The following is a 14,970-nucleotide window of genomic DNA, read 5'->3' as shown; positions in this document are numbered from 1 at the left end:
TGCCCCGCAAGCCCGGTGCCAAGGAAGTGATCCTCCATGCCAGGGAGCAACTGGGAGTCTATGAAGGCCCCAGCATCGAAGTTCCTCTCCATCACGGTGAGAGCTCCTTCAGGGCTGGAGGATGCCCTCTGCCTTTTGGGGGTGGGGATAATCTTCAAGTCATCATCCTCTTGTTGAGTGGAAGACGAATGCCCGATGTGGGCCGTCTCCTCGCAAACAGGAGAAACGTGCGTCCCGTCAGGATTTCTGTCTGACATCTCGGTGTCACGAGGTGAAGGCACCGCCTGATCCTTCTTGTCCTCAGGAGGGTTCTCCGGCTTCCCATCAGCCTTCTCGTCAGCCTTCTCCTTATCGCTGTCCGCCAAGAAAGTCTTGAACAAACCCTCAAGCCCTGTCACTGAAGCAGACATCTCCACTACAACAAATAAGTAAACAAGTTAGTCGTGAAATCGGCATAACCAATCGATGCAACAATGATGCAAGAAATACAAGTCAAAACTACTCACAAATATAATTTCTGGTGACCTCCCGGTCACCCATTAGGAGGTGGGGATTCACATGATTCCTCCCAAAAATGGCCAACAACAAGTCAGCAATCTTTCTGTCCACAACGGACATCCCCTTGTAAGTCACCTTGATAAAGGTGTTGGACCCCGTCCCGAAACTCCAATATGTCGAGATGAGGCGTTCCCCCTCCAACGACAACCAGAAGGGATGGCGACCTTTGACTGGACGCACCTTGAAATACTTGTCCTTAAACCCATGATAAGAGTCCTCAAACAAGCCGAAGATCCTCCGACCCTGGGCAGATCGAAAAGACATGAACCCTTTCCTCGCTTTCCCCTCCTTGGAAGGATTCGTAAAGTTGAAGAAAAAAAGGAAAACGTCGACGGACAGCGGCAACTCTAAATATTCACACACCATCTCAAAACGGTGGATGGAAGCCTAACTGTTCGGATGCAGCTGCGACAGCGCCACGAAGATCCAGTTAAGGAACGCCATTTGAAAAGCAGAAAATGGAATACGAACCCCCACTTGGGTGAACATATATTTATAGAACCAAATCCAATCAGCAACCTGGGGAGAATGGAAATTAAGCTCATATAGTCGTTCGTTGGGGGCAGGAACAAACACGTCGTAGTTGGCCTCCTCGTCAGTCCCGCCGCACAAGTACTCGGCTTGGCGGAACTCGGTAAGCTCCTCCTCGCCCATCTGGTTCGGGGAGTCCTTTACGTCAGAAGTCACCCAAGCGTATGGGTCGTAACCCCCGTCGGAGGTGGAAGCCCGTGAGACGACGCGAGGCATACCTACAGTGGGGGTACCACTCGGTTAGTCTATGAGGTCGGGAGTTCGGAAAAAGCCCAGAAACTACATTTAGCCTATACAATAACTAAGATCAGGCATGGCTAAGGCAGAATCCAAGCAAAAGCCAAAAAAGTTAAAGCCTTGGAATAGTAACCCCCCTAACGCACCTACTTAACACTGAGGTCATCTAGCATGCAAATCAAACAAGCAACATGCATACAAAAGAACTGACAATAAAGATAAAACGAACATAAAGCAGAGAGAAGAGAAAAAGGAGAAGAATGTTTACCTGATTGATTGTGATGGCTAAGAAGAAAGCAGGAAGGGATGAATGCTCAGAAATGCGGGTATTAAAGTGAGAAATTCAACGAGAGAGAAGGAGAAAGCAAGGGGATGAAATAAAGATGAGCAAGGAAATGGAATGAAAATGGGGTGTGAAACTGATCAGGGGATTAAGAAACTGCTTAGAAGCGCGAAAGGAAGGGGGTAAAAGAGTCTTTACTCGCAGGGTTTGAAACAACCCATTATGAGTATTAAATGCTCGGCGCGAAGAACGAGGCGACGAGCGGTTATCCCAGTAGCGAACAGACACACGCGTAAGAGACACGTCCTCTCCACGAGCGGCCGATCTAGCGACAACACTCAAAGAGGGCATAACACGCCACCAATAGTCCTCACGATCATTGCTGGCGCATTGGGGGCACTGTTACGGCCTGGCCCAGACCATTTGCGGGCCGGCCCGACCCGAGGACCACCCGACCCGGACACGCATCCCTGACAGCTCTGCTACAGCTGTGCAAAGGAAGCTTCGAGGAAGTTGGGCCTGCCCTTGTGGGACCCACCTCTGACATGGTATATATGGGGAGGGTCCTACCCCTCCCCCAAGGTACGTCACATACCATTCTCACATCATTCACCTGCACACTTGACTGACTAGAGCGTTGGAGTGTCTTTGCAGGTGACACCCCCCCTTTTTCAACACGAAGAGCTCGGAACATCGGTTACTCCAACCCAGTAACTCGGAACCAGGCGAGACCCCCTCTCATCAATCGAAGTATCTACCCGAGTCGTCCGGTACCCGACCTACCGTACACTTAGCATAACCGACGACTATGTTGTTATCCCAATGAAAAAAGTTCACATTAAAAAAGTGATTAAAAAAATCAACTCAGATTTGTGGAGTAGTCACCTCACTCTTTTGTCGCAGATAAGGAATATTGTGAGGAATAAAAAGTGATTGTTACGTTATATATATATATATACACACATCTATAATCATGTTTACTATCTTAAGATATAAGAGATTCTACGGTTCCTGAAATTTAAATAAAGATAAAAAGATTGAGTTTTAGATAACAAAAAAAAAGATTAGATATCTTAATACTCAACCGTGTTTTTTAATTGATTTTTAAAGGATGATTATGGATACATTGTTTCATAAAAAATAAAAACAGTTCAAAAGGATAAAATATATTATTATCAATTTAAAAAAAATATTTAAATATAAATATATCTTTTTAATTAGTTACAAATATCGTTATCAATTTTTAAAATACCATATCAATCAAATAAATTAAATAAACAAGTATAATTTAATAAAAATATAATATTTATCTCATAAGATTTAAAAAAAATTAAAAATTAAATTAAGACTAATTTAAATATGTTCATAAATAATTTTTTTTGACTTATAAAAAAATAAGTTATTAAAATGAAGTATTTGCATTTCAATTTTACCGGATTATAACATCTTAAGATTATATACGCAAATACAATTTTTACATTATTACGCAAATACGATTTACATTTAAATACAATACAAAAGAAACTGCGACCTTCCAACGATTTTTTTTTTACAAATTCCAAAAATATATAAACCGTGATAGAAGTACAGTGATTTATGGTTGAGTCAGATAAGTTAGTTAATTAGTCGATCCATATAAAGAAGAGGGAGATACCATGGGAGCTTCTGAGGGAGCACAGACTGAAACACGGGCTTTTCTCATGGTGGCTTCAGAAGAGGATTGGTCCATGGTGGGGTTGGGTTTCTGGAGCTTGTTGGGAATGGGACCCCAAGCTTGTGATTGTGAATCTGGACTGTCTTCCCTCTCGTTCTTTCCATTGCTATTATTCCTGATTCCAACTTGGGCGTGAGGTGTGCTGGATCGTGTTCTTTCATCAGAAGAAGAATTTGATACCTGAATCAAGCAACTGTCTGGCTTCCCCTCCCCCCTATTACTTTTCCTTCAACAACCTCATCATCTATTTGTTCTTGTTGCTGTTGTTGCATTAATGTGAACCGTATGAGATCATATAATTAACACATAATTATTATTACCACATAATTAATTATCTTAATTAAATGGGAAAAAACTATGTTAATTAATTAATTACATAAACTTTGTTGACAGAAGGCATATCATCATGGTGAGGAATCTCCTTCTTGACGGAGATGTTGGGCTTAACATGCTGCTGCTCTGTGCCTTGTTAACATAAGTACTTTTTTTTTAACTAAAGATAGGAAGACTCGAACCCACAACTTCTTAATGAATATGAAGAAATTATGTTATTTGAACTAAAATTCATTAGCAGAAAACATAAGTACTTAAAACGAACATAATTAACAACAAAATTAGTATGCATTATAACTATACAACAAATTTTAACTAATGAAAATAGTAAATCTGCCACTTGCAATTTAAGTTATTGAAAAATATTAAAATTCCTAGTGATATCTATTTATGTACAACCATGGTACTGAATTACTGATTCCATGGCTTTCCACAAGCATAGCAGAAGCGATGGCCACACCTACAAAACAAGAAATTAAAAAAATTATATCAAAATATAATAAAATAAAATTAGAGTAATTTGCAAATTAAAGTTAATTCAAATAAAAAATATAGTACTAATTAGATACTATATTGTTAATTAGTCAAGTTCAAAGTATAAAATATAAGATTATGATGTTATAACAAACATGAGCTAAGTTCAAATCTAAAGAATAGCCATTTTTTTTATGAATTATATATTAATTTTAAATTTTATTTTTTTAGACTAAATCATAAATTATAAAACTTATATCCTAATACTAAAGAATAAATTCTAAAAAAATGTTTAAAACATAATTTAACCATATAAAATAATTAACATTAACTAACTAAAAAAATTAACTTCCTACACTTATTCTTAAAACAAACGCCATCATTTTTCATTAGGAATGCTCAATCAACAAATTTTGAACATAAACATAACTAAAAGATATAAAATTGAGAAAAGAGTAACATTAACATTATAAAATTGTGCAAAAAAAAAAAAAAACGATTAATTGTTCATTAGAAATTAATAAACCAAACCTGCAAGAAATGTGTGAACATCCCTAATTTTTTTTAACATAGAATCTGCATTTAGAACACCTTCTCCATCTCTTATCCTTTGCAAGATTCATCACCATAAGATCTTCCTTCTCTCTTTCATTTTCATTCAAACCCATAAACTCACCACATTCCATTCCACCATGCCATGCAATTTTACACTGTGCACAGAACAATCTATGACAATTTGGATACTCAGAACAAGTCACAACTTCATTCCCATCATCATTCACCAACATTGTTGAACAATCCTTGAAAGAGCAATAGAATTTCTTTGATGTTGCAAGAACAAGATTCTCACAAAGTGCATTCTCCCATCTTTCAAACACCTCCTTTGGAATTATTGACATGCAATTCTGAGGCTCCAATATTTCTCTGCATTTTGGTTCAGGACACTTCACATTTGATATATTCTCTTGAATCTTTGCAGCTACATATTTTGCAATGCATTCATCACAGAATGAGTGATTACAGTTTTGGTTGATGAAAATCTCTTGGAATGGTTTTGAATCCATGCAAATAGCACACAAGACTACTTGAAGATCATGAAGATAACTATGGTTTTTATTAATCAAGTCTAATTAAATTAGTCTAACATAACAAAAATCAGTTAATTATGACTAGCATTATTTCAAGTTTTATTGTTTAAGTTGATTGAACTTGTTTTATAAAAAAAAAAAACTTAAATGTGTAACATTACTCTTAACTAAAGATAGATTCTGCCAGTTCCTAAAATTTAAATGAAGACAAGAAAGATTTAGACTTAAATTCTGATAACACAAAAAAAATTAGATATATTAATAGTCAACCATGTTTTCTATCTGATTTTTAAAGGTTAGTTATGGATACATTGTTTCCGTTAAGTTTTTTTTTTTATTTAAAAAATAAAAACTAATTCAAAAAGATAAAATAGATAATACTATCAATTTAAAGGAGAAAATATTTAAATATAAGAGAAAAGGATAAATCGATCATTGATTTTTTGGTTTGCGGACTTTTAAATTTCTAATGATATAAAAATATATTTAAGTCTCTAACTTTTTCAAAATCTGGACATATTGATCTTGAGCAAGGTTGCGAGAACCAGACCGGTCATCGAACCGATCAAGTGACTGGTTCAATGGTTCAATGGTTCAACCGTGGTTGAATCGATTTAATTAAATATAGAGTGAAATTATAAAAAATTCAATACATAATTTTAAAAAGTTAAATTCAATAATTTTTAAACTAATAAGATTCAAAATTTAACAATTTCACAAAATGAACAATACATAATTTATCATTAAAAGGTCATAAACAACTTCAAATGACAATATTCAAAATGTACATAAATGACAAACGACAAACACAATGTTTTGCAACCAAAAGAAACAATATTCAACAAGCAATACTTCAACTAAACAGAGACACTACTCATTAGAAGTCATAATCATCATTAAGTGTTCCGATATCTCCATCATAAACAGGTAATCCAAAGCCAGCATCTTCAGAAATACCATCTAAAGAAGTATTTGAGGATTCAATTACAACATCAGGCATATCCACTTCAACTTTCATGTCTTCACCTTTTATGGAAGGAAACAAAGTTTGCTATGTCACTCACCATTAGGATACGAAGGCATAGCATTATCAGTGTATATTAAACTTTCAATGCCATCAACATCTCCATTAGCAAATTCAAGATCATCCTCATCTGCCATTACCCAAAAATCTACTGTGTCAATGCTTTGAATGTCAATTGGATCATAATTCCTCTTCTTTCGATGCAACCTAGATTGAAGGCGTAGGTTATAGGTGACATAAATAATGTCACTTAACCTTTGATGCTCTAATCGGTTCCTTCTCTTTGGATTTGTTCAAAAAGGCTCCAGTTCCTCTCACATCCAGATGAAGAAGAGGTTTGATGAAGAAGACGGACTGCCATTTTTTGCAAATTAGGAGCACTCCCACCGTGTAGCCTCCACCATTCACCTACGTAGATATAAAAATAAAATACTTTTTAATGTTTATCAATTATCACCCAACATATTAAACTTTGAAATTAAACTGAACTTGGATATGAAATAAGTCAAATAACTTACCAGGTTCGAGTCTTGATGCTGCTCTCTTAGCACTTTCCCTCCCAAAACTTTCTTTACAATCTCGATACAGCTATATCTCTTGCATTGCAGCAACTGAGTCATCACAAAGTGTTTTAACATCAAGCAAATCAAGTAAAGATCTCAAAACATTTGCCTTCTCAACAAAACCCTCACTGTAGAAAATGCCCAGATTTAAAAAGTACGCTGCCGCATGGAGATCACACTTCAAATGCTTATCCCACCTCATTTTCAAGATACTCGTGTATGGCGTATAAGTAGCTTTCCGATTTCTGAACATGGTCTTGATAGCATTTTTTGCTCTTTGCATGCCTTCATACACGATTCCCAAAGAGGATTTTTCATCAGCATCAACAAGTCTCAACAACTTAATAAGAGGACCAACAATTTTCACAGTGGTAAGACAGTCTTGCCAAAACTTACTGTCCAAGACAATTGAGCTAACAATCTTTCCATTAGCAATTTTGGATAACTTATGAGAAGTAAAATATTCGTCTACCATCAATGACTGCAAATCTTCCTTGTGATCATATATACTTTTCAAAGTAATGAAAACAGTGGCAAAACGTGTGATTCCTAGTCGAACAATTTCTGTCCAGCTTTTTCTTTTTCTAAGCCAAGACAATAAGATCATATGATTGTAGACAAACACAGTCACTTTTGAAGCACGGGAAGTAAGGTCAGCTATATGGGGAATACTTGCAATATCTTTCAAAATAAGATTGATACAATGAGCAGCACAAGGAGACCAAAATATATTTGGGTATTTTTCATGAATAAGTTTTCCAGCAGATACATAATTAGCAGCATTATCAGTGACCACATGCACAATGTTACTAGGCCCAACCCACTCAATAACATCAGCAAACAAATTAAACAATGCATTGGCAGTTTTTATCACATCAGAAGCATCAACAGTCTTAACAAATGACATACCAGCAGGACAATAAACTAGAAAGTTAATTAAAGTTTGTTGCCTTTGATCAGTCCATCCATCTACCATCAGTGTACAACTGGTGCTTTTCCATGAGCTACTATACTTTTCAACCAGCAACTGACACTCTCTCTTAAGATCAGCCAGCAAATGAACTCTCATTTCATCATATGACGGTCCCTTAAAACCAGGTCCAATTGCAGCAACACCATCCAATGCAGGTTGAAAGTAAGGTGATTGAATTGCAATAAAAGGAATACGTGCATCAACAATCCATTTGGCAAGTCCCAGCTTAGCCTTGTGCACAATTTCTTTACTAGCCAAAACACTTTTCAAAGTTGGTTGAGATCCTGGAGTAGTTCTTTCTTTAAAGTAACTTCCAATTTGTGTAGCTACTACAGCTCTTCTCTTTCCTTTGTCTCCCGTTGTTGTAGGAACAACAGCTTGTATAGGGTTAGGCGATTCAGCCTCTTGTGCAGGTGCTTCCCCACCATAAGCCTCCTCCTCAAATTTTCTTTTCTCCATCTTATTTTTTTCCCATCAGAATCCTTTTGAATTGAAGTTCAACTTCTTCAGTTACTTTGCTACATACTTTGATTTGTCCAGAAATTTTTGCAAGATGATATTTCATCCTATATATCCCCCTCCATTATAAGTATTCAAACAAAAGATACACGTATATTGTGCCTTATGATTTTTATCATATTTCACAGTGAAATATTCCCAAGCCGGGTCATATTTTCCTCGAGAGGAAGCTGTCTGAGATTCTTGTCCAGTATTATGTTGTTGTTGTTGATCATTTTGTGACTGTTCCATCTAAATTCAGAATGCCACCAACCTAGAATCCAGACCAACATATCAATTCATAGTTCATAGTTCATACAATTCATATGACATTCAACAGAGCAGAATTGAAGAAATAAAAAATTGAACATTGTAGAATTGAAAAGATAAAAAATTAAAGAACAGAACATAGCAGAATTCTCAAATTCAACATACATCAAATTTATTCTCAAATTCAACATACAACAAATTTTTTCACATTTGATTAATCATATAAAAAACAAAAAAAAAGAAGAACGGAAGAACTGAAGTCTGAAGAACACAAGGCTAGAACAAAAAATGAAAACAATGCTAGAAACCCAGAACTTACCCGCGATGGTGAGTGACCCGCGACGTTGAGTGACCCGCGACGGTGAGTGACCAGCGACAGTGAGTGGCCCGCGACGGTGAGTGGCCCGCGACGGTGAGTGACCCGCGACGGTGAGTGGCCCTAGCTCCGGCGTCGGTTTCGATTCAGGTCGGTTGTCCTTCGACAGGGAGTGGGAGTGTTCTTGGATTAGCAGATTAGGGATTAGGGTATGGTAAAGTGGCTGGCTGAATTCATCAATTCAACACGCATTTTTCACCCTTTTTTAAAAGCAAAACGGCGTTGTTTCATTATCAGGAGAGAAAACCGGTACCTGCAGGAACCGGCCCGATTCGCCTGGTTCACCGGTTCGGCCGGTTTTTAAACCATTTTTTGCAGGGCAATTCTGTTGGTGGACCGGACCGACTAGGTGACTAATTTCCGGTTAACCCGGTTGAACCGGCCAAAAAGCCCACCGACGCGCACGCGCACTTGGCGCGCACGCGTACGTGGCGCACACGCGCGACAAGCTGCACGTGACCTCATTAAAGGAAATCGTGCCTGGCGATTTCTGAGGCTCAAGAGGCCCAATTTCAAGCTGGTTCTGCATGAAAAAGACCCAAGGATGCTAGGGGGAAAGGGGGGATCATTCATACACTTAGACATAATTTTTAGCTAGTTTTTGGTTCTTTGTTCTTCTAGAGAGAGAGACCTTTGTTCCTCTCTAGATCTAGCTTTGAATTGATCTTCCCTTGTTGGATTCTGAATTGGATCTTGTTAATTACTAGTTTTAATTGCTTAATTTGAATTCCTTAGTATAATTTTGCTTAGATCTTGTGTTAGTTTTATGATTTCTTGTCAATTGTCATTTTATACCCATTTCATGAATGTTGTGAATCTTGACTTGTTAATGTTACATTGATGATTTTTATGATTAATTGTGTTGTTTGAGTGATTGTATGTTGATAATTGTTAGTGGGTACTTGTTAATTTCAATTTAGTTACAATTTGAATATGTCTTTTGTTAATTCTTACCATGTGTTTGATGAATTGTTTCCTTTAATTATGGAGTAGTTTTCTTTACTCTTGGCATAAGCTAAGGGAATTGAGTGACCTTGAGTTATTGGGTCTCATTGAATTGGTGATTTGAGAGCCCTTGGTGATCAATTTGATACCCATTGACACTAACCCACCACTAATCTAATTAGTAGATAGGTTGGGACTTATGGGTTGATGTGATCAAACCTACTTGACGTACTTCAAGCCTAGGAGTAGACAATACGTACTTAAGGCTTTTGAGAAGTAGACTTAGTGGGTTGGCACCTCACAATTGTCAATATTTGATATGGAGATAAGGATGGCGATCTCAATTCCCATGCTTAGCCAAGAGTTGCTTTTATCATTCATATTTGAAAACCCAAAAATCTTGATTGTTTTGTCTTAGTTATAGTTACTTGTTTAGTTTAGAATAGAATCACATTGGATGTTACTTTGTTAGTTTGGAATTATTTACATCTTGCTTTATTCAATTGAATTAGTTTCTTGCATTTCCAGAATGCTTGCTCATTAAGATTCCTAATTTAACTTCTTGCTCATGACTTGCAACCCCGAATTTCTAACCAATGTTGAAGCACATGTTTGCCCATTCCTTGTGAGACGACCCGAGGTTTAAATACTTCGGTTACTTTTATTGGGGTTGAACTTGTGACAACCAAATTTCCTTTCTAAATTTGATACTCGAGGATTGTTGTTGGGTAGAGCTATACTTGCAACGGGACTTTATTAAGAAATTCCATATCGACATAGTCCACGGGCTCATCAAATTTTTGGCGTCGTTGCCGGAGAATGGTTGCAACATATGCCTTGATATTGGTTGTGAATATGTGAATATTGTAGATAGTTTACTTGCTTTCAATATTTAGCTATAGTTTAGATTTCTTTTGTATTTGTGCTATGACTCTCAAGTTTGATGACTCGGTCTCAACCGAATTCTAGCTTAGCCGAGTTTGACCCTGAGATTGAAAGAACTTTGTTACACACTCGGCAAGCTAGACGGCGGTTGGATTATACGGCTAGTACTTCGGCCTCTTTTGAGGAACATACCGAATCACTAGACGGTGCCGAGAGCGACTTGGAGTCCGTTACTTCCTATTCTTCTGTTGACACTACTAATACATCTTTGCATCCTACAGCTGAGCCATACATGGCGGAGCCATGACGGATCACTTTGCATGAGCAAGGTATCCTAACCTTGATCCAAACTTTGAGTTGAAGAATAGCTTGATAAATCTACTTTCTAAGTATCATGGGTTGCCGGGTCAAGACCCCATCCGACATCTAAAGGATTTTCAAGTTGCTTGTTCTACGGCTCGAAGGCATGGAGCCGATGAGGTGGCTATTATGGTTTTTGCCTTCCCTTTCTCTCTTGAAGGGCAAGCGAAGACATGGTTTTATTCACAACCGGATGAGATTGTGACCAATTGGGATTTCTTGAGAAGAGAGTTTCTTGATAAATTCTTCCCACCGGAGAAGACCGACTACATCCGGAAGGAGATATCGGGTATAATGCAAAAGGACCAAGAGAGTTTGTATGAGTATTGGACTCGGTTCAAGAGGCTATTGGAATCTTGTCCACACCATAGATTGAACACTCACTTGCTCATTAGTTACGTCACCGGAGGTCTTTGTACGGAAGATAGAAGATTGCTCACCGCTTCTAGTGGCGGTTCCCTTTCAAAGAACAAGACGGAAGGAGAAGCTTGGAGTTTGATAAATGATGTTGCTGAAGCTACACAACACGTAAGGGTGACAAGTAATCCTCTTAAGTGTGTGATAGAACCATCACCATCCGAAGCAAGCTTGACTAAAGCGCTTAATCAACAAATTACGAACATAAACATAATTAAAAGAAACAGAACCGAAAAAAAAATTATTAACATTAAAAATTTGTGCCAAAAAAGAGCATTTTCCTAATTAATTAAATCTCTAATCCATAAGATAATAAGACTATGCTGTTATTACAATCAAGCAAGTTCACATTATGAACATCCTTTATCTAATTGTTCATTAGAAATGATATTATATTGATAATTAGTCAAGTTTAAATTATAAAGATAAAATTATGATGGTACAAGAAACATGAGCTGAGAAACAGAACCATGATTTTTCATTAAGGAACGATCAATTAATAAATTGTGAACATAAGTATAATTAAAAGAAACAGAGTTATAATCAGAGAAAAGAGAAACATTAATATTATAAGATTGTGCAAAAAAAAAAAAAGACTAATTGTTCATTAGAAATAAATTAACCAAACCTGCAAGAAATGTGTGAAATCCCTCATTCTTTTCAACATAGATTCTGCATTTAGAACACCTTCTCCATCTCTTAGCCTTTGCAAGATTCATCACCATAAGATCTTCCTTCTCTCTTTCATTTTTATTCAAACTCATAAACTCACCACATTTCATTCCACCATGCCTTCAAATAAAAGAGACCATACCCTATACAAATGAAAAACTATAAGCTTAAAAAAAAAATCCATAAAATTCATAACTCACATATGAAGTAAAAAAGCTAAATTCAGAATATCTTTTTGAAAATTGACCATAGCCTATACAAATTTTAATAAACATTCCTACCACGTTTTTTATTTTTCTTCTTTTTTTTTGTCGACTATATTTTCATAATCAACATCATCATCATCCGATTCAATCACTACTATAGCATCTTCTTTGACATCGTTATTCTCTTCATCATCAGCAACATGAATAGGGTTCTTGTCTAATTGTTTATCCAAAATTGGAGTGTTACAATCTTTGATCACTTTCTGCCATCTCTTGAGCACTTCAAATGGAAGAAGAGAACAAAAGTGTTCAGGTCCATATTTAACCTTGCATTTTGAATCAGGACAAGGCACAATCATAATATTGCTCCTGAGACATGAAGCAACGTATTCATGCATGCAAAACCTACAAAAATTATGGCCACATTTTAGAGTCTCAAACATCTCCCAGGATGGCTTGAAATCACAGCATATTCCACAAAAGGGTAGCTCTATGCCATTCTTCTGTAGTTTCATCATTTTAACTTTTGGATCTTCATTATTAATATTGTGATTATTGCCGTCAATACTTAATGCCATTCTTGACCTTGATGCAAAAAATTGGAATTAAAAAAATCAACTCAGATTTGTGGAGTAGTCACCTCACTCCTCTGTTGCAGATGAGGAATATCGTGAGGAACAAAAAGTGATTCAAGAATTGAAGAAGAGAGAATGCCTATACAAGAACTAAACTAAGAAAGAAAATAATTCACTTGAGTGATTGTTATGTTATATATATACACACATCCATAATCATGTTTATTATCTAAGATATAAGATAGATTCTACCATTCTAAAATTCAAATAAAGATAAAAAGATTTAGATTTAGATAACACAAAAAAATTAGATATATTAATACTCAACCGTATTTTCTAATTCATTTTTAAAGGATGATTATGAATACATTGTTTCATAAAAAATAAAAACAGTTCAAAAAGATAAAACATATTATTATCAATTAAAAAAATATTTGAATATAAATATATTTTTTAATTAGTTACAAATATCGTTATAAATTTTTAAAATACCGTATCAATCAAATAAATTAAATAAACAAGTATAATTTAATAAAAATATAATATTTGTCTCATAAGAACGGGATGGTTGGAGACTCCATACCTAGTTGCGGTTTATGCATTTTTGTAATTTGTAAAGAAATCGCTGGAGGTGTGTGGCGATTTCTTTTTTATTATGTTTGCGGTTTATGTGTGAACCTAATCCGCTAATTTTTTATTGTGATTTTTATAATAATATAAAAATTATATTTGCATATATAATCTTAAAATGTTATAATTTGATAAAATTAAAATGTAAATAATTTATTTTAGAAAATTATTCTTATAAAAAGATAAAGTATAAATTTTTAAAAAATTATTTAATTGTTTATAAAAAAGTTTAAAAAAAATTATTAATTTTTTTATTATTTCTTTTTAAATAAATAATTTTAAAATTAAAAAATTAAATACAAAATAATTTATTTACAAATTATTTTTAATATAAATATTTATTATTTAAGTTATTTTTAAAAAAAATTAATTAAGTTGTTTGTTGGATCTTAGTTAGATAACATATAAGTACTTAAAACGAACATAATTAACAACAAAATTAACATGCATTACAGCTATACAACAAATTTTAACTAATGAAAATAGTTAATCTGCCACCTGCAATCTAAATTGTTGAAAAATATTAAAATTTCTAGTAGAAGTGATGGCCACACCTACAAAATAAGAAATTTAAAAAATAAATCAAAATATAATAAAATAAAACTAAATTAATTTGCAAATTAAAATTAATTTAAATAAAAAAGATAGTACTAATTAGATACTATACGGTTAATTAGTCAAGTTCAAATTATGAAATATAAGATTATGCTAGCTGTAATGAGAAACATGAGTTATTTCTAAGGAAGCACAACTCAAGGAAGCTGAAGTTACATGGGCTCTGGCGGTGGAATCTGCCACTGTGTTATATGATGACGAAGTGGATCTTATGAGTATATTGCAAGCTGAGAATGCAAAAATAGCGGAGAAGCGAAAACTGGCGAAACAAAAAGAAAAGGCAAGAAGGAGTCGTCCAAAGAACAAATGTAAGGTGAGTAATAATTTGATTAAATGATTGTGAGCTGTTGGAATGTTAGGGGATTGGGGGGAGATGGAAAACTGAGCATGTTAAAAACATTAAAGAAAAAATACAATGTGAACATGTCAGGCTTGATTGAAACAAAAAGGGAGGCTATTTCGAAATATGATGTTGCAAGGATTTGGGGAAATAGTACTGTAGGCTGGGAGTTTGTGGGATCTGTTGGAGCAGCCGGTGGACTTTTGTTGATGTGGGATGATATGATGTTTAAACAAAGTAGTTGTTATAAGGGAGAGAGGTGGTTGTGCATTGAAGGTGTGTTAACAAAGAATAATTTTAAGTGTGCCTATTGTTTGGTGTATGGGGCACATGGGAGGGAAGAAAAGCGGTTGGTGTGGGAGGAATTAAGTTATATAGCAGGATTGTGCCAGGTTCCGTTCTG

At 35.5% G+C, this 14,970-nt stretch overlaps 2 protein-coding genes across 2 annotated transcripts; both read right to left on the bottom strand.

Moving 5' to 3' along the window:
- Positions 1-4,067: 4,067 nt before the first annotated feature.
- Positions 4,068-5,194, bottom strand: LOC112729614 (E3 ubiquitin-protein ligase RSL1-like). Its single transcript, XM_025779783.1, has 2 exons — positions 4,722-5,194; positions 4,068-4,116 (listed from the first exon to the last, which is right to left on the bottom strand). Exons 1-2 carry the CDS (start codon positions 5,192-5,194, stop codon positions 4,068-4,070), a joined length of 522 nt encoding a protein of 173 aa, XP_025635568.1.
- A 1,636-nt stretch (positions 5,195-6,830) lies between these two features.
- Positions 6,831-8,237, bottom strand: LOC112729613 (uncharacterized). The gene has a single exon (XM_025779782.1). It carries the CDS (start codon positions 8,235-8,237, stop codon positions 6,831-6,833), a length of 1,407 nt encoding a protein of 468 aa, XP_025635567.1.
- Positions 8,238-14,970: the final 6,733 nt, after the last annotated feature.

This window comes from Arachis hypogaea, chromosome 12 (genome assembly GCF_003086295.3).
Source record: "Arachis hypogaea cultivar Tifrunner chromosome 12, arahy.Tifrunner.gnm2.J5K5, whole genome shotgun sequence".
NCBI classification, from domain to species: Eukaryota; Viridiplantae; Streptophyta; class Magnoliopsida; order Fabales; family Fabaceae; genus Arachis; species Arachis hypogaea.
The sequence above is the reverse complement of the archived record's forward strand: the minus strand, read 5'-3'. Positions and strand labels throughout refer to the sequence as shown.